Below are 27,504 nucleotides of genomic sequence, written 5' to 3'. Positions count from 1 at the left end.
GAGCAGCATCTTTTGAAACCAGCCAGAGGGAAAGACAAGGAAGAGTTTCTTCTTGTATTTAGACTTCTCTGTGTGTAAGTTTGGAGCCTTTTTTGATATCTCCTTCCTTTCTTTTGTTTCTATATTTACGTAACTAGCTCTGCCCTGGGAAATAAATGTGTCCTGCTGAAAAGTGGCCTCCAAGGAAAAATAGGCAATGGTTTAAATATCTAGTTTTCATGGGATGACACTGGCTGGATGCCTCTCACTTACTGCCCTCTGCAGCTGGATAGAGGGGAGAAAATTTAACCAAGGGTTCACGAGGTGAGATAAGGACCATGAGAGGTCACTCATCGAACACCATCAAGGGCAAAACAGGCTTGACTTAGAGATATAAGGTGAATTTATTACTAATAAAACCAGAGCAGGATAATGAGAGGTAAAATAAGCTCTTAAAAAACACCTTAGCGGCCCCAACCCCTCCCTCTTTCCCACCAACTGTGCAGGGAGATAGGGAATGGAGTTTGATCAGTTCACCACCCATGGTTTTTCTCTGGCTGCACAGGGAGAGGAGCTGCTCCTCTGCTGCTTCGTGTGACCCCTCCCACAGGAGACAGCTGTCGTGAACTTCTCTGAGGTGACTCCATCCCACCAGCAGCAGCTCCCTGTGACCTGCTGCAATGTGAGTCCTTCCCACAGGCAACAGTCCCTCTCAAATTCCGTGGTGTGGGTCACTCTTCCAGGGGGTGCAGTCCTCCAAGGACAGGCTGCTGCAGCATGGGAGCCGGGCACCTCTCTCCATGGGTCTCCCACTGGACCACAGCCTCCTCCCAGGCATCCACCTGCTCCAGCGTGGGCTCCTCCACAGGCTGCAGGTGGAACTCTGCTCGCCCATGGATCCTCCACGGGCTGCAGGGGTACATCTGCCTCACCGTGGGCTGCACCAGGGGCTGCAGAGGAATCTTGACTCTGGCACCTCCTGCCCCTCCTTCCCCACTGACCTTGGTGTCTGCAGAGTTGTCCTTTCACATGTTCTTACTCTGCTCTTGTCTGGTCACAACTAAAACTGTGCAACCCCCTTTGTTTAGATTTCTTCTTAGATATACTATCACATGGAGGTGTCACTGCCATTTCTAATTGGCCCAGACTTGAACACCAGCACATCCATCTCTGCAGCCAGCAGGGTCTGGCTCTGTAGGACATGGTTAGAGCTTCTAGCAGTTTCTCACAAAAGCCACCTATGTGGCCCCTCAATACAACCATGCCATGCAAAACCAATACAAATTACATTAAATGAAATGTCAAACATGGAAAATTCTGAAGTAAAGTCAAAACAACAAAATGGAATTTAAGAGAAAGGAAGACAATCAAATTGAGCTGAAACTTCAAGAAATTATTGTCAAAGAAACCTCGAGACTTCATTTCCATTCAGAATTTTTTGCATTTTCCAATTTCATTTCATGTCATATTACCTTTCCTGTCTTTTCATTTCCATTCATTCCTTGATTTCTTATTTCCTTTCATGAAATGAAATCTCGAGGTTTCAGTGAAAAAAACCATGTCATGAAGTTTTTGCTCATTTTGATGCACTTCCTTTCTTTCCACTGCTTTTGATGGTTTCACTTAATTTCAGGATTTTTCTGCTTTTCCAATTTAGTTTCATTTCATTAGTTTCATTTTCAAGTATTAATATAATAATAAAATATTATATGCATTATAATAATATAATAATATTATAATTAGAATTATATGTTATGTTATGTTAGTATAATATATAATATTATAGTAACATAACATATATTTAATATAATTAATAATCATTAATGTATATATAATTAATTATATTTCCTTCCCTGTATTTCCATTTTACTTCATTTTCTGTTTTCAAGATTACATTTCTTCATAAAATGAAGAATTTCATTTCATGAAGGAAAATAAAATCTTGTGATTTCAATGAGGATCAATTCAGCAAGTTTGGGGCCATTTCACCACAGTTAATGTCATCCCCTTCCCCTTAAAAGTTTTCACTTTCATTCAGAATTTATTTTTTAGCATTTAATTTCATCAATTTCTTCTCCAATCTCTTAATTTCACTTTGTTCTCTGATTTTAAGAGTTCAATGCATATAATTTTGGCAAGGTTCTGTTCTTTTCACTGCCCCTCATTTCATCCCAATCCATTTAGTTGTCAGTTTCCAATTTTTCTTTTCATTTGCTTTTGATTTCATCATACACCCTTTACAGTTTGTTTCACTTTATTCTCTGATTTCAAGGTTTTATTTCCTTGCATGAAATGAAGTTCTTCATTTCATGAAAGGAATTGAAATGAGAAATCAAGGAAGGAAATGTAATGGAAAGACAGGGAAGGAAGTATAAAATTGGAAGAAATAAAATTGGAGAACCCAAAAATTCTGAAATAAAGTGAAACTAATGAAAAGGAATTGAAAGAAACGAGGTGCATCAAAATGAGTGCAAACTTCATGACATGATTTTCACTGAAACCTAGAGATTTCATTTCCTTTCATGAAAAAAAAAATGTGAAAGGAATTCAAATGAGACATCAAGAAATGAAGGTAAATTAATAGATAGGAAAGGAAATATAATGATCTAGCGATTACATCTTGGCTGAGTGGCAGATGTCCACTAAACTGCTCTATCACACCCCTTCCTAGTGAGACAGGTGAGAGAAAAGGATGGAAAACATCTCATAGGTTGAGATAACACAATTTACTGAAGCAAAAGAAAACCAAACAGGTGAAAGTTTTTCCTCAGCACACACAGTGCTTTCCCTGGAAGGCAAATATTCTGGAATGACAAATGGGCCCACTTCTTCCTCTGTCCCTCAGCTTTTTTATCTGAGTTGATGCCATATGGTGGGGAATATCCCTTTGGTTAATTTAGGTCAGCTGACATGGTTGTATCCCCTCTTCCCCACTCCCAGCCCCTTGATGGGGGGAGAAGCTTTAGAGGAAGAGCACAGCTCAGCAGTAGCCAAAACACTGGTGTGGTATCAACATCCTTCCAGCTACCAACGCAAAGCACAGCACTGTGAGGGCTGCTAAGGAAAAAATTAACCCTATCTCAGTCAGACCCAACCCAGTCAAAGAAAAAAGAGGGTTTTCCTCAGAGGGACACTGTTCAAACCTGCAGTTCCAAAAAGGAGACTTTCTTAAGCCACAGCCAGGAGGCTAAGGTGCATGACCATCCCCACCTACAGCAGAGACTTCTAGACAAAAAAAACCAAACCAATGAAGAATCGCAAAGCTAGGAAAAGCACAAGAAGTAATAGTAAGCCCAACTCTGTACCTTAATTATAGAGGTGTTCCCCTGGGAAATGGAGGGTACCAGTCCTTGCTTTCAGCATAGATTACAGTTTTTTAATCCAGCGACTCCTTAAAGCAAAACACTTAATTCCAGGGGCAGGGCTATAGGCAAGGTATTAATTCTCCTTACTTACTAAATTCTTTGATTTTCTTAAAGCACGAGACATTTGTACAGTTGCTAATAACATGCTGCTAATGCCCAACAGCTCCAAGCAGGAGGGAGAATGAATGCTTTGTTATTCTAGGAAAATAGATGTGTATTTTTACTGTAGTCATAACAAAGGAAGCTTCAAGCATTTCTCTACATGCCAGTTGGGTTGTTTTTCTCATCACAGATATTCATCTGTCTGCAGACTGTAATATCTTTCTATGTTCATATGTGATGCATTCTGACAGCTTTTCTACAGTTAAAATTTGATATTTCAAGATCCATTCACAGTCTGGCTTTGAATACAGCACGTGCAGCTCCTTCAGCTTCTGCATCACTTTCCATTTTATTTTCAGGAAACTTTGGTTAGCGTATTCTTCTACATGTGTGAAATTTCAATTTGGAAAGGGGTTATTTCAATTCTCTTTCTCTTAATGGAAGCTTGTCATCTCTCCAAAAGATAGAGGAAATTGGGTGTGAATGAGAGTTACATTCCCTTCCTACATACTGTTAATTCTGGAAAATTATTGCCCATCAAGTGTTTGGAAGTGAACACATGATGTTGTCCTGTCAGGAGGTAGGATTGCCAGAGGTCAGTCTGAAACTTAGGAACATTGCATAGCTTCTCCAGCTAAGCTACTGCTGGTGTTCAGATGTTGAAACAAACCACAGCAATTTGTTTTCATAAAAACAAGCCTTGAAGTAATCAGGCACATGAGATTAACAGCAAACACTTGTAATAAGGACTGCAACAGAGAGACACTAAAATCATAGTGAAAAAAGGGCAAAACTACAGTCTTGGCAAGAAATTTAAGGTTTAAGATTTTTAAGTTCTAATGGCAGAATTTATCAAACTCTGGAACCTTTCTTAACTGCTAACTTTTTAATAACTTTTCTAACTTTGTGTCTGACCAGAATTTCAAAATAATTTCCTTTCATAAACAATCTTAAAAATCTGTGTTGACTCCTTTTCTTGTTCACAAAGTTCTGTAGCATTAGGCTACTATGTAATTTATAATTTTTTTTTTTTTTTTTTTTTTTCTCGGCACCTATGTTCAGGCCAGGAAGAGGAGAAGGGAGGATGATGGATTTAGGGTTTTATCTCTGCAGAGTCTGGCATGGTCTTTTGTTTTGAGACTGCACCCGAGTGCCTGGATTGTCTGTTTTGGTGAGAGAGAGGCAACTGTTTGTCTAGGAAGACAACAGAACCAATGGCACACGTGAATTCACAAGTGAGGAGCTTTGTTTGAGTCTCTCTCTCATAAGCAAGGGACAATTTTGCTGGCATCTGATAGCCTGAAAGAAGTAGAAATCCTATACAGATAGAATAGCTTTTTCACAGAGACAAAAGCAAGCCTGTCATGAAATATCTGTTTCCCGAAAAATAAATTTTAGAACTTATATTATATATACTTATATAAAGACAGGTGCTGTGAGTTAACAGAGAAAGAAGGCCTACGGTCCCTAAACCAATACACGACATGGGACTACATGCAGAACGCATGTCTGGAATACTAACAATATGTTCTTTGCTTGGGGGTCTGGAGGAATGTGTCATGGTTGTCTTTTGGCCTGAGTGTATTTCCCTTGAATCAAAGGTGCAAAGAAATGGGTGAGGCAGAAGGATAGACCGGTGAACACCCAGGGCTCACCCTGACATACCAGATATATGTTTGGACTTGGGACTGCTGCGGAGGCACTCCTGCGTTCTGGTGTTTACCCCATGAGATTGTTTGTTCTTGCTGGCACGTAACAGAAAGGTACAGCTAGTGCTGTGAGGAAAAGCAGAGCGTAGTGCCATCTCCAGCACTAACTTTTCACCTACACTGGCTGGGTAGGGAGTCGGAGCTCTTGGGTGACTGCAGAAGGAGTCACTCTACGGTGCCAGTGGAATGGCTGTATCAGAAGCAACCCAAATAGTTCATACAGCTGCCTGCAATTCTATTAACGTCCTGCCTGCATCCGTGCTGAATGCACTTCCATTCTTGTGAAAATGCTCAAAGAACAGTAGAAATACACTGTGTTTTAAAGGACACAATGTCACAGCTTGGAAGGCAGAGCACTTGGCAGAGCTATCAGCATCTAGAATAAATGTACTTGAGCAGTCCTAGCACAAATGTGTTCTTGGGTACTCCATCCTGCAAGACAGAGGAATCTGCCAGGTACTGTACACTCAGGCCACAATCTACCAAACAGCTTAAATATGTTCTTAATTGCAAGCAACGAGCCCAAAGCCCAAAGTTAAACACAGGGAGAGCCATGCTATTGAACTGAGGGAAAAAACCCTCAGCACTTCACAAGGTCAACTCTTAGCAAAATTGGACCTTGATTTCTTGAGTACCATAATTGTTCATGTGTCTTTGAGCCTTGAATTTGCAAATGAGGGAGACTGTTATTTCAAGGTGTATGACTCAGGCCCTGAGTAACCGGAACAAAATCAGAGACAAGAATTAGAAGTGCAAGGGATAGTGTGGGGGAAGATGTGAGCGACTGAGTAAGAGGATTCCCTGAGGTGAACTCCTTGCCATACTACCTCAAATGCTTGTAACTCACTCCTGTGGCATTCTTTTCATTGCCAACTTTATTACCAGATAACCTAAGTGTCATTTATGAAGGACCTGGGGACAAGAAATACGTGCGATCCCAGCCTGGCCACATTCCCTCCTAGTGCAGTGACTACGCAGGTCTTACTGAGATGGGGGCAGGGCAATATGAAACGAATTTGGTGAGGTTAAGAGAAATGAAAACATGTAAATTATTCTCCTGTCATGACACTTTTCAAGGTCTGTAAAGATGTGACAGATTGTACTGTTTGCTTTTCATATTCTGTATTCCAGTGTGCATTTAGCATATATGCCTTATGTGCTGGAGTTCATGCCTACAAAGAGGCTTTTAACGAAGAATTTTCCAATGCTGGCATTGTCATGTGCATAACATATGAAATTTTGACAGGCAGCGTGGAGCTGAACAAGGCTCTGTGCCTTTACAAGGCACAAGAAACAAGCCCTAGCACAAGAAGTTTATATTAAACAGGTAAAAAACCCAGAATAATTTCAAAATAACCTGGATATGAGGGATACATTTATCTTAATCATGTATGAACTCTTGTCAGATTACTTTCATTGACTGCCACCTATCTAGCACAAGGTGGAATGGTAACACTGCATGGCTTATGGATCTTATGGCAGTTCTCTGTCGCAGTTTGAGCTAAAAAGGAGATGTGATATGAGCAAACATGAACTGTAGTTAGGATTTTTCCACTGGAAGGGAGGTGTGAATTTAACATAGAAATAATCTTAGAAATTAGAATGGTTTGGCTGGGGGAGGACCTTAGAGACCATCCAGTTCCAACCTCATGCCATAGGCAGGGTCACCTTCAACTGGATCAGGTGGCTCAGGGCCCCACCCAACCTGGCCTTTGAGACATGGTCTCAAATTCTTCAATGGCAATGCTCTTGAGTGGCTTCATTCTTTTTGGAAGCAGATAAGGCGACTCTCTAAAGAGCTCTGTTGGCTTCCTGAAAGCATCAACATGAGTCACTGCTGAAGAATGTCCATTCAATGGGTTTTCTTTACCTATGCTTGTGAATGATCAAAACTGCAGAAACAACTCTTCACTTGGCCTACCACTAACCCTTGAACAACTTATCTACAGACACAATAACTCTGACAGCACTTAAATGATAGTAGAGTTTCTTTCTGCATGATATGTTAATATCCAAATCAATGGCAGAGCCCTGAAGTAGAGATCCACGCAAGGCCTGTTTCACAAAGGACAGACCTCTACTGATTCTATTCTTTCCCAGGCCTAATAGCTATGAACTCTCCCCTCAATTCACATGGAACCAGCACTGTTAGTAGTTTGTTAGATTTCAGAAGGCCCCGTGGGATCCTATTTGGCTGCTGAGTATAAACAATTCTGTAATTGCTTTTGGAATAGTGTATCAGACTGTTTTCTCAGCTGCCAGTAAAAGCTTCCCTCAGTTCTCCCAAGACTTTTCCTTCATAAGTTTTACCTCTGTCCATCTCCAATCGCTAAGAAAGAAACCACTTCTTTCCATTTTTGCTCACGTAGGTTTCTAAATAAATCTTCCATTTTATCTTTACCCTAGAACTCAGTCCTCACAACTAATTTAAGCCAGGTACCTCTGTTTCTGGCAGGCGCTCTTCTCTCTCTGAATCTCAGAACAGAAGCTGATGCTGATGTCAGCTGCAAGTATTTGAAAACCTGTCTGGAAGTTGCATTAAGCAGATGGAAATCTGAGTAGCATCTTGGAGATTAGAAGATGAACTTGCCCAGCTAAAAGACAGGTGACCTAGTCTAAAAGGGAAGAGATGACAGCTTTATCTTTAGCAGGCAATGGGGCACAATAAAATGATGAGGGAGATGTAGGAAGAGATTCATTCTAAGTAAATTACAACTCCTATCAGCCTAGCTGGAATTGAGCATGTGGGAGAGCAGGGACTGCAGCTGTCATCATTGCCCTTGGATTTTTCGTGAAAGGAAGTAAACAACTCTAAATTTCAGCCTGGCTTCCACAGAAGCTTGTGTGGGTGTCCCAGTAGTTTTTGGTAAACCGTTTACAGCAAGAGCCACCAGGAAAAGAAGATTTTTTTTTTTTCCCAAATAAACAAGTTTAACTTAATGAAGGCTCAAAATTACTATGTGTTGGGGGGTTACCCCAGGAGTCTCATTATCTCTAATTGGATGTTTTATTTCATGAAGTAGTCAGCATTAACTTTTAGCTTGGTGAGGAAAAAAATCTCATATTTAATTGCCTCCAAATTTTCCTTTATTCCTGGGAAGGCTTGGCAGGATTGTGAATATCTCTAGTGGCCAAGCTGTCAAACAAGCTTTTCCTTTTCAAAGGACATTCTTTTTTCTTTCTTTCTTTATTTTCCCTCCTCTCACTATCCGGGGCCAATTTTGGTTCTGTTTCCCACTCAACACCTCCTACTTCATAGGCAGCACTGGTCCCCACAAGCCCTCCAGCAGACTGAAAGCAAGGAGTGCTTTCTGCCTGGTTGACTTCCTGTCTTGAAGGCTCTGTGTCCAAATTTACACCAGAAGAAATCGGTGCAACTCAAGTTTAATATAGCTCAAAGCAGAGCTAATTCTGTGCTGAAACAGTCTGGAATGGCATACCAAACTCTGGTTTTGGCCATATGTACTAGTGTTTCACACTCCTTCCCCTCCCAAAAAATAAGTTTTGGTTCATAGTATTATCTATTTTTATCTTATCTATAACCTATTCTAAAATTACACCATTTAAGCAAAGCCACCTTTTTAATTTCCTTTCTTATCTCATTGGTCTAAAATTACTATCCAACATAAGTGAGCAGGGAAACATACTATGATTTCTTTTTAAATAGCAATAAGAAGTGGATAATTTATCAGACACATTTCAAAATATTAATGGTGTAAAGACATCTTGATAAATGAGGGACGATTATTCTCATCTTCACAGACCAAAGTACAGCTGTGAAATCCTTCCAAGCAGTGCTCAAGAAGTTTGATTTCTATTTTAGTTGATATTTGACAGAAAGGATTTTATTTTTACATAATCTAGGGGAAGTGGAAATGAGTATTTGTTCTGTCCTTTTTCCTTCTTGCTCTCCTTGCTTATCTTCCTGCCTTTTTATTTGTAGTGATTGCAATGCTTTATTACATATGGTCCTGAGAGCCTTCGGGAGCTATGTATCTTCTGCAGTCAGTATTTTTCCTTATTATTTTAAGGTGTGGTAAACCCAGCTGTTGCCAACTGAACACTTGATGCCTAATGTCTGGAATGTATAAATTAGAAGACAGCTGAAAAGCACTTTAGCACAATAAAAACACAGATTTTAACTGAAGCAGACCTGCTTTGGGCTTCTTAGGCGAGATTCTCTACAGCTCAACTTCCACATTCTAAAGTGATCCTCTAGTTCATGAAAAGAAACGTAGGAATACCTGAAGTTAAGGAATCACAGTATTATGCTGGAAGAAAAGGTTTTGCACTAGAGGAATCCTAGGTCTGAATTGCACTGAATTATGAATAAGAGGAGGGGAAGACTCCACTTTTCAGCACTAGCCCACAGTCCCATGAAATTAGTTGTAACTAAAGCCACACTCTGAAGGCATGGCTCCATATGATGAGGTTAGAGTTCACTCTCTAACACAGAAGGAAATGAACACCCTCTCCCAAATTAAATATTCTTCAGTCTGGTTATTGAGTTGAAGTGGCTCATAGACCATATGGCAAACACCAAGGAGGAGCTAAGGGAGGGTGAAAACCTGCAGTTGGGACATGAGAAGTTAGCAACATCTCAGCTTCTTGACCTTGGTGAACTATTAGATCAGATCAGCTGCTCCTAAACCTGTCTAGAAGAATCAGTTTGCTCTGCAGATCATCACTTCAAGGCCCATTCTGGAAGAGACAAGACTCTACTGAACAAGATAAAATAAGCTATTTTTGCTTGTGCTAGCAGGTTCTTAACAGTACCTTCAGTATGCCATTGAACAGACAATCTGAAATGAAAGAGCTCTGAAATGTCTAATAAACTCACTGTGCAAAGATCCATGTATGGCTACAGAAACTAAAATATTCCCAGACTATTGGAAAAAATTGGGAACAATGCTTAGTTATTCAGGAGGGGCATGATCTTTAAAGAAGCAAGTCTGGCTCAAAACCAACACAGCTATGAAAAAAGTTTACCCAGGGGAAAAAAAGGCAAAAAGCACTGAAGAACTGAGGTAACAGAGGAACCAACACTGGGGGAACAGAGGCTCTGTTGTTTTTATAGGCAAAAGTTTCAGAAGTCTATTCAGCAAATTATTCACTTAGTCTTAAAGTAATCAGCCCATGGGACAAGTTTGAGGCACGAGCCCATTTCACTCAGTCTTTCCCTTTGTGCTGAAGGAGATGACCCCTCTGACATGGTCTGAATGACTTTCTGTGTCTTGGCACAGTCAGGCATTCCCTGATACCTCTGGTCTCACCCTGTCCTCCCACACAGAGGCACAATTAAGGCTCTGCCTATTCCACTGCACTCCCCAGCCATGGCTGCATTGCCAGGGCAAGGAGGAGTAAAGGACTGGGCAGTAGAAAGCAGGTAGTTGTCCATGATGCCTGGAAGACGGACAGAAATTTGAGAAGTAGGGAGAGAAGAGGAGCTGGTCCAGTGAAAGATGGGTGGTAGTGGTCTGGTTGAGTGGGAGTAGTACTGCTGTCAAAAGGAAGGGAGGGAACAAGCTCCCAGGCACAAGGAGAATGAAAGATCAGGCTACAGAAATCTCCTATAACCAATATTCACACCTGTCAACTTTGGGTGTCCTATTAATGCTGCAAGCTTTTAGCTCAAGTGAAACCAGCATTATTGCCTTGAAATATAGCAGAAGTACTTCAAGTCTAAATAATTCAGATGTCAAAATGAGTATGAGGACAAAAATGATTTAGCGGAAGGACTGCTTTGTTTTCGAGGTTGCTATTTCTTTCTATTTATGCACCCATACAAACACTAACAAATCAGTGAACTGGATGCACAACCAAACACCATCACTGATTACATCTTTCCCTGAACAAAAGCAGGGAAATAGAGGAGGGAAAAAAAAGCAAGCAAAAGTTATTTAAAAGGCAGAACTATTTGATGAGATTTTATCTGCTATGCAATTTAAACAGAATTCCCAAACTATTTATAATCAGAATGTTGAGGGTTGTTGGGCATTGCAAAGGAATTTTAAATAACTCCTGTTGGCAAAATTCTTTTCTCAGAGTTGCCAAATCTCATTGCTTTATCACAAATCTCATAATGTTGAATTGCTTATTTAAATCACAATTCAAAGAATTACTGACTAACGAGTTTCTTGCCTTTTTTTTCTTCTTTAAATAAATGTAAATTTCTCAGGAACATACTTATTGCAGAAGGTAACAGATAATCAGAGTAAATACCAGAGCAGTCAGGGACGCTATTGTTCCTGTAGGCCTTTCTCTAATCAGGGGAGAAGAAAATCGCTGTTTACTGGCAGCTGCCTGCTGACAGCAGAAGGACACAGAGTCTGGGGCTCCCTGTTGTTCTGTGGCAGTGCTTGCCCTGGTTAATAACCCGTGGCCCCAGATTAGCTCTCACTCTCTACTCCCCCATCTTCCCTTCCCCCGGCCCCTCAGGGTCTTTTCACATTACTGAAACTTTCATGAATACAAAAAATTGCACTGGCCTCACTGTGACTCCACCCAGAAGGAGAGGCCGGTTCCACCAGCCCATATAGAGCAGCAGTAAAAAAAAAAAACCCTCAACGCAGCAGTACTTTTTAATTATAACTCAACTGCTGGCAGGGTTGGGGGCAGGATTTGCGCCTATTACCTGCCCTGACCATTGCATGTAGAGAAGTCTGTGATGTACACCAAGCTGCCTTCAGCCTTCATGGACACATAGGTCTGCCCAGGCAGTGTCAGGAGGTCAGTGTTGCCTCTGGTCATGTATGGGACAGCCAGCCCAGGTAAAACCCTAGTCTTGGTCTGATTTAAAGCTCAGGTTTTTGTTATGCTTTCAGTAACAGGCACTTAACCTTCTTCAGTTGTCAGTAAAAGACCACATATAAATGTCTAAAGGGGAGGTGTCAGAGGATGGAGCCTGGTGATTCCCAGTGGTGTCAAGCAATAGGATAAGAGGCAATGGGCAGAAAGTGATGCACAAGAAGCTCCACCTGAACATGAGGAAGAACTTCTTTCCTGTGTGGGTGACCATGTGCTAGAACAGATTGCCTAGAGAAGTTGTGGAGTCTCCCTCACTAGAGACACCAAGAACCCTCTGGATGCAATCCTGTGCAGTGTGCTCTAGGACATCTCTGCTTGAGCAGGGTGGTTGGACCAGATGACCCATTCCGTGATTTCATCCTCCATCTGATCAAAGGCACCTGAGGAATTTTTGAACACCAAGACTCTCAAAAATTGAGTTTTCGAGACCTTCAACCCTTGAAGATATAATTCAGTTGCACATACTTCACCCGCAGCATGTTTTCTGTCTCTTTAGCATACATCAGTGTGGAAAATAGAGTAACTCTCCAGGATTTAAAAAAAGTTTAATAGGGAATAAGAGACAAAAGTCCAGTGCCGGGGTCTATTAAACTTTTTTAAAACCCAGAAGAGTTACTCCGTTTTCCACATCAGTGCCATCTGGAGGCTCCTTGTGGAGACCCGAGCACTGCACAAATGCATCCCACTTGGAATGGTTTTAACCAGGTGGGGGCTGACCTCTTCTCCCCGATGACTACCAATAGGAGACAAGAGGTCAGACTTCAGCTGCACCAGGCGAGCTATAAGTTGCACATCAGGAAGATTTTTTTTCACAGAAAGGGTGGTTAAACATTGGAATAGACTGCCCAGGAAGGTGGTGGAGTCACCATCCGTGGAGGTGCTTAAGGCAAGTATGGACGTAGCCCTTAGTGCCCTGGTCTAGTTGACATGGTGCTTTTCAGACTCCATAACCTTTTCCAACCTCAACGATCCTGTGATCCAAAGAGCAACAAGCGCAGATCATCGCGCAGCGACCCCGTCTCAAGACGGGCGCTGACAGAGGCGCACCTGCCCTCTCTTTTCCCTCACACCCTCGGTCCCCTGGGCCGCGCCCCGCCGGGCGCCACCGCCTTCCCGGAAAGGATCCGCCCCTCCGCCCCGCGCATGCGCGCGCCTCCCCGCGGCTGCCGCTCGCGCCTCCGCCGCCGGGGGCGCTGCCGCGCGCCTGCCCGCGCCTCGCGGGGGGCGGGTCCCGCTCGGGTCCGCGCCCGGATCGCGATGGCGGCGGCGGCGGCTGGAGCCGGGGCCGGGGCAACCGGGGGAGGCGGGGAGCGGAGCAGCACCCGGGACCGGCTGCTGGCGGCGCTGGAGGATCTCGAGCTCTTGGCCAGGTACCGCACTCGGCCGCCCCGTGCGCCCCGGGTGGCGGCGGGGTACCGGGGGCGGGGTGAGGGCTCCCGGCGCGGTGCGTGCGCGGAGCCTCCGGCGGGGGCGGCGGGAGGAGCGGGAGCCCCTGAGGTTGGGATGGGAGGGGCCCGGCCCGACTGGACCGCTGGCCCGACCCGGCTCGGGTACGCGTCTTCCTGCTCTCTCGCCGTCCTCAGGCCAGAGGGGCTGGTGCTGCGCCGGGGTTCGGCCCGGCCCGGCCCTGCGCAATGCTTCCCGGAGCTCGTCCCAGTGGGAAAGCATCGGTCATCCTGTCCGCAGAGAAAAGGAGCGCTTCCTTTTTCTCCCACTTCCCTTTCGCACTGGGTTTACACCTGTGTTTCCTGTGAAGTGCACACTCACACGCCGATTTTAGGCATTTTATTAGTCACTAAAAATTATGTTTAGGTCAGAAATACGTAGATGGTAGGACATAAGCTGTTCTGGTATTGCCTGTATTAGTGCCACATTCATTCTAAGTAGGCTGCAGAGCTCATTTTCAGAGTGATAGAAATGCTCAGATACTTAGTCCACGGTCTTGAGTCCTGGCTGGTAATCCCCATCCAAGCTGTCAATCATGTCGTGGAGTCACAGCTGGCAGCGAAGTTCAGAGAGTTCCTAATTATTTTCCACACCTCAGGGAGAGCAGGAGCTTAGGAAAGCATTTTCAGAGGGAATAATCCGTGCTATCCATGTGGCTTACTCACTCAACGATTACCAGAAGCAGTATAAGCTATTGGTGAGTTGCTCTTCTGTTTAAGTTTTATCCTCAGTCTCAGTTTTATTGTGACATAAGGGTTGCTGGAGAACACCTGTTTATGGAAAAACGAAAACAAACTTGTTCTTTATCTAAATAGCTTTTCATTTTTGATGCTGGAACTAGCATTCTAACTCAATGAGCCCAGAGCAACGCTCAGCAGCTTTTCATGAATCTTCCTGTTGATCAGCAAAGTGTTGCAGCACCCTGGGGCTAGGCCTTTCTCAGTCACAATACTGGTATGGTGGTAGGGGCAAAAATTAAGACACATGTCTAATCTGTAGCCTTTCTATAGTTTTAAATCTACATCTGTGCATTATCTGGCTGATGCAGAGTAGAATTACAGCACTCCATGACATCATCCTTGATGGTGGTAGCTGACCTACTTAAAATGGATTTTATTTGCTACTGCTCAGTGTTGTTCATTCAGTAGAATGAAGCTTTAGTAGCAATGGCAAGTTTCTTTATTCACTAATTGTTTAAAATCATGGTAGTGTTCAGGAGTGACCAACAGACATAGACCAAGATCAGAGCTTACTGGAGTTTTTTTAGACATTTCTGGTCCCACTGCTGTATTACTCAGACACCCCATGGAGCTGCTTACACTGGACCAAGCAAAGAATCAGTACTTTTAAGGACAGTGTCTCCAGATAGACAGTTACTTGTGCATAGGGTTGAACTGCCATTCATAGCCTTTGAAGCCAAATAACTGCTGAATTTACAGAAAGTGCCTTTTTTGCATAGTGGTGCCCAGAGATTTTGCTGGATTTTCAGAACAGTGGCAGAGTATCTGGATATCTGGAAGAGTGATCAAGAGGTCTGTTTGAGAAGCACTTTTAGCATAGCACCAGAATATTACCAGGGTTTCTTTTAAATGATTTTGTGTGCTTGATGCACAGCTAATACAGCATGGTATAAATACTTGTTGTAAAAGTAGTTCCATAAGAGACTCTGTTGGTATTTGAAAGTTTATATGTAATTGCTCTAAACTACAAATATATTGGAGAAAAAATGGAGAAAAGTAGAGAAAACAGCAAAGACCCTCTTGAAACAAACAAAGGCAGTAGAAGAAAGGTATGAATGCATTTCATTATGCTGTTTCTTCTTTCAGCTTCTGCTTATGTCTTTGATGGTGTAACAGGAACTTAGCACCTTTCTTGAGTTCAAATATGTGAGGGCTTCATGAGCTCAAATTACAAAGGAAAAAAAGTGCTTTCTTGGTTGAAAAATCACTGCCACATTGTACTATAAAATAGAAAATACTCAGGTCCATGAACACTTTTGTAATGAAACCAGTGCTCTGGTAATTTGGGGATGACCTGATGTGCTAATGCCTTAGAAAATTGTGCAAATGGAGTTCTCCTTTCAGGGAACTAATTGAAATTTTGGCAATTTCAAGAAACCAAAAGCTTCCACAACCAGGAGAGGAGAGCCAGGTAAGATGACTTTCTGAATTGTGTTTCTCTGGGTAAGCATGATGCTTTATTTCTATTTTTTTTCCCATTCTTTTGTTTGTTCTTACTTTCTCCCTTTGTCCTTGCCTGTATTCAAGCTAATGGTCATGATGGGGCTTTAGCCCTGCTACAAAGGCATTATTGGCTCTCCTGTTGTTTATTCATTTTTTATGTGCTTCATAGGCTGTTTCTGTAAACAGAAAGAAATTTTGTTTCATTTTTCATTCAAACAAAAATACTCCTATGGATGCCCTTTGCTCTTCTTTGTAGCATGACTGAGGGAGTGTTGTTACTCTAGCCAAATTAAAAGTTCTACAAAACTGTTGTTCAATAGATCCTGGAACTGCTGATTCAGAGAGATGGAGAGTTTCAAGAGCTAATGAAGTTGGCAGTTGATCAGGGAAAAATCCATCATGAAATGCAGCTTTTAGAAAAGGTAGTAGAAAAGCGGGATAATGATATTCAGCAGCTGCAGAAACAGCTAAAAGAAGCAGAGCACATACTGGTAAGTTCATAATGATGTGTTTGCTTTTGAGCATCTTCTTGTAGAAAAGGTGGTTTTGGGCAAAGTGGTGTTGTGTTAGTTTGAGAAGATTGAAATACTTAAAACTTCATAAGAGCTTAGTGGTTTGGGTTTTTTCTCAGTAGTCAAACACTGTATAGTTATCATGGTATTAAGTTTTTTTTATAATGCTAATTTTCTTCTAAACCTACTTTATTTCTGTGTATTTTGAAAATGTTCACGGAAGTTTCGCTTTTAAAATGCAATTAAATGATAGGGTTTATTCACAGAGCTGACTTTATGTAGACATTTGTAAATTAAAGATGCATTGAAGATTTGGTTTACTTCATGGGTTTTTATTTTTTATAACTAGGCAACAGCTGTTTATCAAGCAAAGGAAAAACTGAAATCAATTGAAAAAGCACGGAAAGGTGTGTATCCATGATTGTACATACTGCATAAATGCAATTCTAAACAAAGTTGTTAGTGAGCTCAAACTGGGCCTTTTAAATTATTTTAGTTCTACTATCACAGATTTCAGATGCTTTGTGTGTAAACAATTTTTCATCTCATTATGAATCTAACCATTTCCTCAGAATAAAGGCAGGATTGAATTATTTTTTTTTTTGTGCAAACTTATTTTAATATGAAAGTCTCAGCAGTCTTCTTGGACTGATAATAGTAAATCTGATTCCCTAAGTGCCTTACCAAATTGCCTTAGGAGGTTTGCCAAGGAAAGAAGAGAATGTTTGTGTGTACATGCGCTGTATTTGAAGGACTGACTCTAGCTGGTGATACTAGATTGTAATTGTAGCGATTCCTGCCATTCTGTGGCACTTACCAACTTAAGCTAACTTTTTTTTTTGGTGGGGGAGGGGACAGAGGCACCTTCTTCAGGTTGTTTTGTTTTGGTTTTTTTTTACAGTGTCTTTTATAATTTTGTTATGTGTCTTTCACCTAGAAAATCAAGGAATTTAATAAAGTTTCTATTCATCTAGTACAGGCACATATTTGGAATGACTCCTCTGGGTACATAATTACTAAAAGAGAAAAAAAAAATTCTTCGCTAGAAAAAATTATGTAGTAAAGCAGGAGCTGAATTACAAATTCTTTTTGTGCTTGTCAAGTACACTTGTTTAAGAGACTGTGTTTTTCACAAGGTTGGAGGACCATTGATATTGAAGGTGTTTTGCACTCGTGTGTGCATTAAATCAGTTCACTGGAAAGCTCATCTTTGCATATTCTGAGAATCTTCTAAACAGTCATTGCATTTGAACCAGGCTCTTAATGTTTGGCAAAATCACATTCCCAGTCTTTTAGATATTGCTGGTCAGTACTCTGAAGTAATTAAATGACACAATCTCTTGAGAATGCAGCAACATTTTTTTCCATTCTTCCAGGTGCCATTTCCTCTGAAGAAATAATTAAATATGCCCATAGGATCAGTGCTAGCAATGCTGTGTGTGCCCCTCTGACATGGGTACCAGGTAACTATTGTGTTTATGACAGTAGATTTTTTTCATAATAAATCATGGTTAATATCTGGTCATACAATGTTTATATATGGCAATAACCACTGGGGTTTATTAGAGTAACATTGTTTTCAGCTGCTATATCTAATATTTCAGTAAGAATGGATATCCAAAGTCCTATGGACTTCCCATACATCTCCAAAAGGTTATGACACTGTCTGCTTTTATTAACAGACTGGTCTCCTCTGCTTTCCTTTGTTTGCCTTTTGCCCCTGAATGTTTACCTTGATTAAAAGTCAAAGCCAAGTATGTTAAAGGCTTTTCTCTGTGTTTGGTTGTGTTCACTCTTGCCCCTTAAAATATTCTTTCAGAGAATGTTCGTAAACAGTGGAGTCAGAAGCAGAACTCTTACTATGACATGTTTCAATTTTGGGTACTACCCTCTTTGTCCAAAATGAAAAGGTGTTTGATCCAATTCCTGTCCTTGCTGTTTAGCTGTGAAGTAGCAGGGAGAGCAAAGGTATAAACAAAAACATTTTTTTTGTTTTAGTTGCTTTGGGTTGCTTGGCTGTTTTTTAATATGCTTTTTTCTGCCAAGTTTGAATGAACAGTGAAAGTCTAAGTGAAAGATAGACTTGGAATTTAATAAAACATGTGTGATGCTCATTGCTCATCCAGGCATCCTGGAGTATGGGTTTTTTTGGTCATTAAACTAGGCTCTGAAGCTAAAGCTAGTGTCTGCAAGACAAGTGTTAAATATTTCAAAGCATTCTTTTTTTTCTTAAAGGGGACCCACGTAGGCCATATCCTACAGATCTGGAAATGAGAAGTGGTCTCTTGGGTCAGATGAACAACCCATCCACCAATGGAGTCAATGGACACTTACCAGGGGACGCACTTGCAGCAGGCAGACTGCCAGGTAAGTGAAACTCACTTTTGTTTTGTTTTTCTTTACTGCTTATAGATTCACAACAGTTACACATTTCCCCTAGCAAAGGCAACTCAGAGGTAGAGCAATGAAAATTGTGGTTAATGTTGTTCCCTAGCAGTGAAGACCTAGTAAAGAAAGGTAATTAGAAATTGCATAATTTTTTTTAATTTCATGCTAAACTGCAGACACTACAGCTAAGTCAGTATACAAAAAAACCCTTATGTATATAAATGAAGGTATAAAATAACCTTTGTATATTCTAAATAAGTAATTAAGTGATTTCCAGACATATTAGAAAGAAGCCCTTTCAGAGCAGCATTTGCTTAGTGGTGATGACAAAGCATGGAATTGTGAAAGATGTATTTGGAAGAAAGGTGGTTTATTGTCATTCCCTACCTTTCTTTGAGTCTGTGCTTAGAAGTTCTGGATTTAAAAGACGTGGCAGTGGACAACTGCTAGATTGTACATTTGAGTGTAGGAATCAAGCTTCAATCCCTTAATTGCTTTGTGAAATGGGCACTTCCATTGACTTCAGTAGGATTCATTCCTTCATCAAAAATTGAATTCAGCAATAAATTACAGTAATTGAATCAAGAGTTCTGTTGCTCTGTACCTGTGCAGCATTGATTGACCATTGTTAGATTGAAGGGTGGAAAAAGTCTTAGTTTGGCTTCATAGGAGACCTGTAACAATTCTTACATATCTATTAAGCCACTATCAGGCATTATGGAAAGCTTGTTTTTAAAAATCATGCTGAATTTGTTAAAAAACCCCTCTTACAAGTCCATTGAAGAAATAGTAAATTTGGATTTTGTGTTTCCGATCACCTGTCTAATCCTGTTGTCACCTCTTAAGCAGTGATTTGAAATCCTGCATCATTTCACTTTGTAAATCTCTGGCCTCGGATAAAATGGGTCAGTGAGCTGAATGGGAGTAAGACCCTGACATCTGCCCATAGCAACCCACCAGGGAAACGCCGAGGATTGGCCCAAGTATCTTCTCTGTTCTTTTGAAATATGGTCAGAGGACATGCTAAGCTTGTGACTTCCTAATGGAGTTTGAGCATTTATTTCTAGATGTTTTGGTAAAGCCATTCTGGCTGGCTGCTTTGCCTTAGAGGATGCAGACTTGATCCATTAACTTTTGAGTGCTGTCTCTATAAGAACTGAAAGGAATTTTCAGGAATTTCAGGAATTTTCCATGAGAAGCTGGAAAATGTGGAATTTAAACTCCTCCAGTAAAGCTCTTAATTGAGTCTTGGGCTCCTCTGTCAGGTTGAACCCTCATAACTAGACTGTCAAGGTTAGGGGGAAACACTGATTTACAAGAAAGTTGAAGCTGCCCTGAGTGTTTTGTGTAGGGATGCTGAATCTGTTGGTGCATGGAGGCAAGTCCTGGGAATGCTAATTATGGGATGTAGTTCTTTTGGAGAGTCCTACAGAGATGTCCAGTTACTGAGTTCTTAGTGAATGTGCAGACCAGTTGCTGGACTGCTTGGTAGCCTGCAAACTTTGAGGCTGCTTAGCACACACATTCAGCCTGGTTTAATAGCAGGCTGGATCTAGCACTGAAGCATGGCCACAGAATGTAAAACACTGGCTTCCATTCTGAGCTCATTCAGATAAAGGCTTTTCAGGTATGTTTGGATAAAGCCTTTTTCTCTGAAGTTTTTATGGCCTGCCTGATTTTTTTTTTTTAATGTTTTAATCTATTTTTGCACACTGACAGACTGTTATAATTTTCATTAATTGCAGTAGTTGTGAATGCTGAATCAGTTGAAACTCTGCTTTGAAGATGCAAAGCTTTGTATTGAGCATATGAGTTATCAAGAGCCACCTAGATAAATGGGCCACTCTGGTAGAGCAGACTTTTACAGTTACAGAATTGCTCCATCATGAGATGTTTTCTGGCTGTTACTGGAGGGTTTAATCTGTCCAAAATTCAGAAAGGATTTCAAGATTTGTTTTGATTTGAAATTGAAGTTCTGGTTGAGCTGTCTTGTTGAATTTGTCACTATACAAAATTGAAAGTTTCCTTGATTATGCCTCTTTTTTTCCAGATGTGCTTGCTCCTCAGTATCCTTGGCAGTCAAGTGATATGTCAATGAACATGCTACCTCCTAATCATAGTAATGACTTCATGCTGGAGCCTCCAGGACACAATAAAGAGAATGAAGATGATGTAGAAGTTATGTCAACAGACTCCTCAAGCAGCAGCAGTGACTCAGACTAGGTACAAGGGGGTATCCCTAGTAGACCTTTCCTGTGGCAAAGGTAGGTTAGATGATGTTTGTCACAAACTGCAATATCCTTTTGTTACACCAGCAGCCCTGTGTAGGGAGAAGATAACAGCTGGCTCAGAGATAGGGTGACTAATTTAAAACCATGGGCTGTAGCCTTGGTTTTTTTCCTATTAGATGTTCTACGAGCTGGGAGAAATGTCTGGGAGCTGTCTGCTGGGGGAGAGATGTCAGATTTTCAGTGATTGTGTAAATGTATGTTTGCAAGAGATGTGTAAATATATATTTATATATATGTATTTACTATACATTAGATGACATAAGTTCCTGGGAAAAAAAGGTGTAAGGGGAATCCCCTTGTATGTTTGTTAGTAACTTTACTCTTTTGATGATAGCCTTTTCTATGCCACAGAAATGAAACATGAAGTTTGTAATTTTAGTATCTTTTTTTGTTACTGCCTAAATCCATGTTCTTGGTCATCTGTGTATCAAGAACAAAAATATGGCAATAAGGTGTAATAAAAGAGTTTGTAATTATTGTAATATATTATGAATGATTTGTCATAAATAAACTCAGCTTTGATCTAACTTCAGTTTTTCAAACTTGAATCTTAGATGACTTGCCATGTAACTTCAGTTCTCAGCACATTTTATCCCAGTATGTGGTTGAATTCTGATTGCGTTTCAGAAGTTTGTACTCCATTTTCCCCTATGCAAAATGCCTAAGTAAGCATTAGAAGCAGCTGAGGAGGAGTCAGAAGTGGAAAGCCTGTCCTTCCTTTACAGGTGAGCCCTTCCAGGTACACACAGTGCTGGGCAGACTCTGAGGCAGCGAGTGCACACCCACAGGACTGCCCCAAATATTTGGTTAAGTGTCCTGGGACCCTGGAGGTGACACACTTGGGGGCATACTGCAGGTTTAGCTCCTTTCAGATCAAAGTGCTTAAGGATTTTTTTGTTCTTGTCATCTATAATTTTTTCAATCCTTTGAACTTTCTAATTTGTTTACTTTGTCAGTTGCATTTCCTGCATCAGCTGCAATTTTATTTTGTCTTTCCAAAGGCACTTCCCTTGGCTTTCCTCTCCTGTTTTGCTTAAGGACTCATTTTATGACAGCTGCTTTTCTCTTACATAATCCTCTGATAAAATTTCAAAACTCTTGTGAACTGTTGCTCCTGGCAGTTACAGGTTTCTGTCCTGCAGCACAGATCACAATTCTCTTCCTTTTTCCATTTTGTAGATTGCTCACAGGAAGAATCTGATGAATCAGGTAATTCCTCCTTTGCTCAAGTAATCTTTCAAACATTGCTGCCAGTAATGCTGCCACCTGTGACTGATATGTACAAATCCCGTAAGGATGTAGAAGGGAGAAGGACTTCAGTCACATTCATTCACATAACATGGGGCAGTGGGTTTTGTTTTCAGAGAAGTGGGGAATTTGGTTTTGTCTCAGCTGTTTCTTTTAGAAGTATTTTCAGAGTTATTAAACCATCTCCTCTTTCAGAGTCTGAAGTTATTAATCTACATACATATTGTAACTTTTATTCAATATCATGGTTTCCTCTTGGGTGCTGATCTCCAATTTCTTTAACTCGCATTAATCCCAATACATGTGCCCTGTCTCAGTATCCTAGTTAACCTTGCCTACCCTTTTTCTAGCTCACATTAGTTTTTGTCTTAAAACATGTGTGATCAGAATTGTACACAATATTGTAAAATGGAGTTTCTTAATGCTTTTTATAATGGGACGGTTATTTTCTTTCTAAATGGCCTTCTCTAAACACACCACACAGACAAAGTTTACCAGTCTCTTTTATCTTCTAACTTACAAGGACATGGTTGAAACAAAATACAAAAATATATAATTAATATTCATGGAAGTGTAGTGTTACAGTCTACCCAAAACTCTTCTATGGCTGTATCATGTAATTCACCAGCTGAAATATTGTGTGGGTGATTGTTTCCAGACATAAGAGGGCACTGAAACAATGACCATTTATTTTTCTGTTAAGTTTTCTTGTTAGATACTCTATTAAAGGATTAAATGGGACCAGTGTATTACATCTAAGAAATATGTAAGGCAGTAGCTCTGCCCACTGTTCACTTAGCATAAAATCAAACTTTAGGTATTAGATGCATCCTAATCACTTTCCTTGCATCAGTGCTCCAAACTGTGTACAGTTCAGGAGTATGTTCCTCAATGCTGACTAACTACAATGGCATTTTAGGTGAGTTCCTCTCAGTTACAAGCAGTTTAGTGAACCATGATATGGTAACCAAGTGTTCTGTTATGCAGTGGCTTAGATATGTACACAATAGATTTTCCCATTTGGCAGAAGTACCAAAAATCAAAGTAAAGACTTAGTTGAAAGGATTGAGTCTTGGCAAAAATCAACTGAGAACCACATTTTCTGGAAGGGTGGGAAATAGAACTGTGTGATACATACAAACAAAGTTATTTAAGTTGGGGATTGCTGACAGCTGGTTGCTGCAGTGTAGTCTTTTAATCGGTCCATTTAGAAAGGATGCAAAAATGCTGACATATGGAGATACTGTTTGTGTCCTCATTTCAGCGTCTACTTGTGTATTTACAAGAGATAGACTGAATATAACCATTAACAAAATATGCCAAGAAAGTATTTATTGCATGACAGACCATTTTACAGCGGTCTCTGTTCTCTCATCAGGACTTAGATGTTTTCTAAAATTTAAAATTGTACTAATTAATTAAAATTCTTCTTCTTCATTATTCTTTGTGACAGATGGGCAGGACATCTGTCAACTCTTCCTACAGCTTCTTTGTTGACAGCTGAATGGAATAATTTTCAGTGTACATAAGGTTGCTTTCAGGAAGCAAATCTCCACTTTTGAATAGGAAAATAAGCTTTTTTCAAAGGAACAGTAGCAGTGGAATTTTTGGTGATATTTCCCATTTCAAGACTGCTGTGCAACGCTACTTCTTTCTTCACTCAGAGAACGGGTGTCTGTCCTAAGGGAAGTTGCACATAATTAATACTTCAAACTCTAAGCAGAAAGAGTGCCAGGGGCAGTAGCATCCTTATGCCTTATCATTCTGTTTCTCAGCAAGAGCCATCTCCATTTAAAAAAAATGAATGTACAAAGTAAGGAAGAGCTTTAAACTCCTCAAGCTGATTTATTTTAAGAACTGAGAAGTCAATTCATAATTTCAGGTGATTTTAATCTCTCAGTATTATGCCTGTGTTTTATGCAAAATAAATTAAAGATATCTTACAACATTTTTGTACAATGAGTATATCTAAAGGAAATAGACAAGAGATGTGCTATAAAAGAAGTCTGACAAGAAAAAAATTAGCCAATTAGCGATTTCTTTAAAAGTTACATCCTAAAATTAATTGCTGATATCTTGGTGACAACAGCTGGAAAATAATCAGAATTGGTTGCAGATTCTAGAAAAATTAAAAATATTAACTCCTTGGTTTTGAATGTACTATTGGGTACTGTAATTTCATTCACTATCAGCTCAGTCATTTAATTGGTCAAACTGAAAATTCCTATTTTAGCAAATTTCTATAGTCAGCCATAGGGAACTACACCCATCTGTGCTGTTTAATACTGACAACTCTTTGGCCACAAAGTAGGATTTCTGCAATGGAGCTACACCTATAAATTAAATTTGTGTCAGCCTAGTAGAGTAGGCATCTCTCCATTCCAAGAATTTGGTAACAAATTCAGATAATTGTAGAGATCTGAGGCATTTCTGCAGATAAATTCAATGTAATTGAGGCTCTAAACAGAACTCTGCTATGGAAGCAACTGGCAGGAAGGGCCAGGGAATTTTCATTCCCTGCAATGTGTCATAACAGTCTTCACATTTATAAGTCTTTTTTTTTTTCAAGTGTATACTGCTGACTGCAGGGAAAAAAGGCATTGTCTATTAAATATAACTTTTGTTTTTCATAACTGAAGCTAAAAGACAAAGCTAAGTTTTAAAATTGGTCCAATAATTACAGGAAAGCAGGTTTAAACAAGTAAGTTTTGCTGCAACTGCTTTTAAGTGAGTAAGCTTCCCTGGCTAGTGCTGACTTCCAAATGGCTGTTCATCAATATAAATATTAACTAGATAAAACACTGAGTTTTCTGTAAAAGCAAATGTTAATTGTTAACTACTAAATCTAGAAATGGGTCTGGAATGAGAGAAAACTGTTGTGTGAAATATGGGAAAAGCACTGAAACAGTTGGCATGTTCTTTGGAAAACAATATTTTCACATGGGCAGGGTGAGCACTTTATATCTTTTTTACTTCTACACCAAAAAAAAGCAGGTCTCTCCTTTAGTTTGTGACATAACATACAATTTGTTTTTTACTCTAATTGGTGACTTCCCGTGTACCCCTTTAGGTGATCGAGTTCTTCTGTAAAGGGGTTATAACCTTGCTCTCTTAAACAGCGTAAGGCCCAGAACAGTTGATCTGCTGGAGGAAATTCATCCCATTTCACCCATTCCCAGCCTGTAGGGGCAAAAAAATAAAAAAATAAAAAAAAAAATAAAAAAAAAAAAGAAGAGGAAGAAAAATCAGTATAGAGTTAAGATGGGATCAAAGGAAACAGCATGAAGCTGTGAGAGGGGAGGTTTAGGCTGGATGTTAGGAAAAGTTGGTGGGGCACTGGAATAGACTCCATAGTGCAGCCTGACAGAGCTCAAGCAGTGTTTGGACAGCCACAGGTACAATGTGGGATTGCTGGGGCTGTCCGTGCAGGGCCAGGAATGGGATTTAATGATGCCTGGGGGTCCCTTCCAATCCAGGATATTCTTTGTTTCCGTGATACAACAATTCTTTCTCTGGAAGTCTAGATGGATCATATAGAAACTACCAATACAAAAACAAGTTTTCTGTTTCACAGAGTCATTTTGCCTGAGCAGCTTTTTTGTTTCCCAGAGAAGCTGTGGATGTCCCATCCCTGGGAGTGTTTCGGGCCAGGCTGGATGGAGCTCGGATCTAGTGAGAGGTGTCCCTGCCCGTGGCACGGGCTTGGAACTGGATGACTACTGACCCTCGTTCTTGTCGGGCTCCTGGTTGCGCGGCTCGGCGCCCGGCTCGGCCTCTCCCTTCATGAGCACGGTGACATAGTGGTAGCGCTGGGACTCGCACACCGCGTTCACGGCCGACGCGAACCGCACGTGGCGCAGCCGCAGCGCCGCCTCCTCCAGCGTCTCCCGCGCCGCGCACTCCGCCAGGCTCTCCCTGCGGGCGGGCAGGGCAAGGAAAGGCAGGGCAAGGCACGGCCGCCTCAGGGCACGGCGGGGCAGGGGAAGGGCGGGGCGGGAAGGAGGGCGCGGGGCTCCTACCCGAACTCCAGGTGGCCTCCGGGGAGCTGGTAGGTGCCGGCGCCCAGCGCGCCTTTCCGCTTGCCCAGGAGGACGCAGTTGGGGTGCGCGGCGCTGGTGACCACCACCCCCACGCCCACCCCGGGCCGCCGGGGCCCAGCCGCCTCCTCGCCCATGGCAGCGCCGGGCGCTCGGAGAGCTTCCGTCCCGCCGCGGGAGGGAGGGGGCGGAGGCGCCAATCAGGGTTTAGGATCCCGGATTTTGGGAGGCCCTTGGCCGGCGTACGAGATGCGCCAGGTGCTGACGTCGCTGGTGAGGAAGGTGGAGATGTTTGTTCCAAGGCAGGCTCGAGAGGAGAGAGGTGCCCTGTCCTGCCCTTTGCCTGGGGTTTCTTTTCCTCTGCGTGAGCAGGGCCTTGTGAGGTCACCGGGAATAGAAAAGGCGTTTGTGCAAATGAGGGGCAGCTGAAAGCAAGTAAGATACGAATCGGGTTTTGAAGGTCAGGGAGCCAGTCGGTCTCTGACTGCAGATTTGTTCAGAATTTAAAAAGTGTCCCTTCTTTGGTTAGCCCACTGTTTCTGGTCTGTCAAGAGTCTGACTCTGAAGCGTCACGTTGGAATTATTTCAAAGGGAGGTTACAAACCTAGCTGATCAGAGCTCCACAAGTGGAGTAACAGTTCCTGACTGATAATGAAGAAATAAAAGTTTCTGCTGGCAAATATTTACCTTCATTCTCACATTTTTATAAATTACAGAGATATGTAGACTACAAGATACAAGCTTTCACTTTCTTTATAAACAACTCTAAAGTTTGTCAGATTTTCCTCTTCTTCAGCCTATTGACCACAACAGACGTTTTTTATTTTTGGACCTTTCAAATTGGTTTTGGTTTTTTGTTTGCTTGTTTTTGTTTGGTTGGTTTGGGGATTTTTTTTTTTGGTAAGGTTTTAAAATATTTTTTACTCACTTTTAAGTTTTTTACTTTTAAGTTTTTATTTACTTACGAAGGTCACAGGGTCAAATTGTCTGAAGCTTAATCACGCTTTGTAGGATCAGTTTGCTGGGCCTTAACTGCCTGAAGTGGCTCAATACAGCATCAGCTGGGTCTCAGTGTTGGCATGAAGGGTGTGTCAGGAGCGAATGGCTGGGTTTACTAGAAGCAAGGTTGCCCTTTGACAGTGTTCAGTCGTTCTTAACTGTGATGTCAGCCCGTACCCCGAATTACTGACATTAGTAAATTACAGCAATAATAACAATAATATATAGTCTTGGGCAAATTGCCAGGCTAACAAGATTTTTCATAAACCAAGCTCATTCATTTGTACCTGTCTCCCCAGTACAGCTGGAGTATCCTACTCTCCAGATGAAACACCAGACATATGAGTTATATCACTTCTGTATTTACATTTTAAGAAGACAGTGATCTTACAAAAGCCATATCAAAGACTCCTCCTTACCCACAAAACTTATTTTGGT

The 27,504-nt window shown here is 41.3% G+C and overlaps 2 protein-coding genes and 1 long non-coding RNA gene across 5 annotated transcripts; 2 read left to right on the top strand and 1 right to left on the bottom strand.

Moving 5' to 3' along the window:
* Positions 1–13,187: 13,187 nt before the first annotated feature.
* Positions 13,188–21,330, top strand: MED4 (mediator complex subunit 4). The gene is made up of 7 exons (XM_019006888.2): positions 13,188–13,332; positions 15,493–15,559; positions 15,912–16,082; positions 16,453–16,510; positions 17,480–17,566; positions 18,339–18,470; positions 20,542–21,330. The coding sequence occupies exons 1-7, from the start codon at positions 13,220–13,222 to the stop codon at positions 20,712–20,714; spliced, it is 801 nt and encodes a 266-aa protein (XP_018862433.1). The 5' UTR covers positions 13,188–13,219; the 3' UTR covers positions 20,715–21,330.
* A 2,012-nt stretch (positions 21,331–23,342) lies between these two features.
* On the bottom strand, positions 23,343–26,335 carry NUDT15 (nudix hydrolase 15). Of its 3 annotated transcripts, none has more exons than XM_015628724.2 (4): positions 26,050–26,335; positions 25,755–25,945; positions 25,133–25,210; positions 23,343–23,710 (listed from the first exon to the last, which is right to left on the bottom strand). In XM_015628724.2, the coding sequence occupies exons 1-4, from the start codon at positions 26,202–26,204 to the stop codon at positions 23,691–23,693; spliced, it is 444 nt and encodes a 147-aa protein (XP_015484210.1). In that variant the 5' UTR covers positions 26,205–26,335; the 3' UTR covers positions 23,343–23,690. The 3 variants fall into 3 exon arrangements, with proteins under 3 accessions (XP_015484210.1, XP_033370672.1, XP_015484201.1); XM_033514781.1 differs by having other exon boundaries at positions 25,055–25,210; positions 26,050–26,330; XM_015628715.3 differs by having other exon boundaries at positions 23,348–25,210; positions 26,050–26,325.
* Positions 26,336–26,372: 37 nt separating this feature from the next.
* LOC117244489 lies at positions 26,373–26,749 on the top strand. Its single transcript, XR_004497693.1, has 2 exons — positions 26,373–26,502; positions 26,597–26,749. It is a non-coding gene; the product is annotated as an uncharacterized LOC117244489 (long non-coding RNA).
* Positions 26,750–27,504: the final 755 nt, after the last annotated feature.

Source organism: Parus major, chromosome 1 (genome assembly GCF_001522545.3).
Source record: "Parus major isolate Abel chromosome 1, Parus_major1.1, whole genome shotgun sequence".
Lineage (NCBI taxonomy): Eukaryota > Metazoa > Chordata > Aves > Passeriformes > Paridae > Parus > Parus major.
The sequence above is the reverse complement of the archived record's forward strand: the minus strand, read 5'-3'. Positions and strand labels throughout refer to the sequence as shown.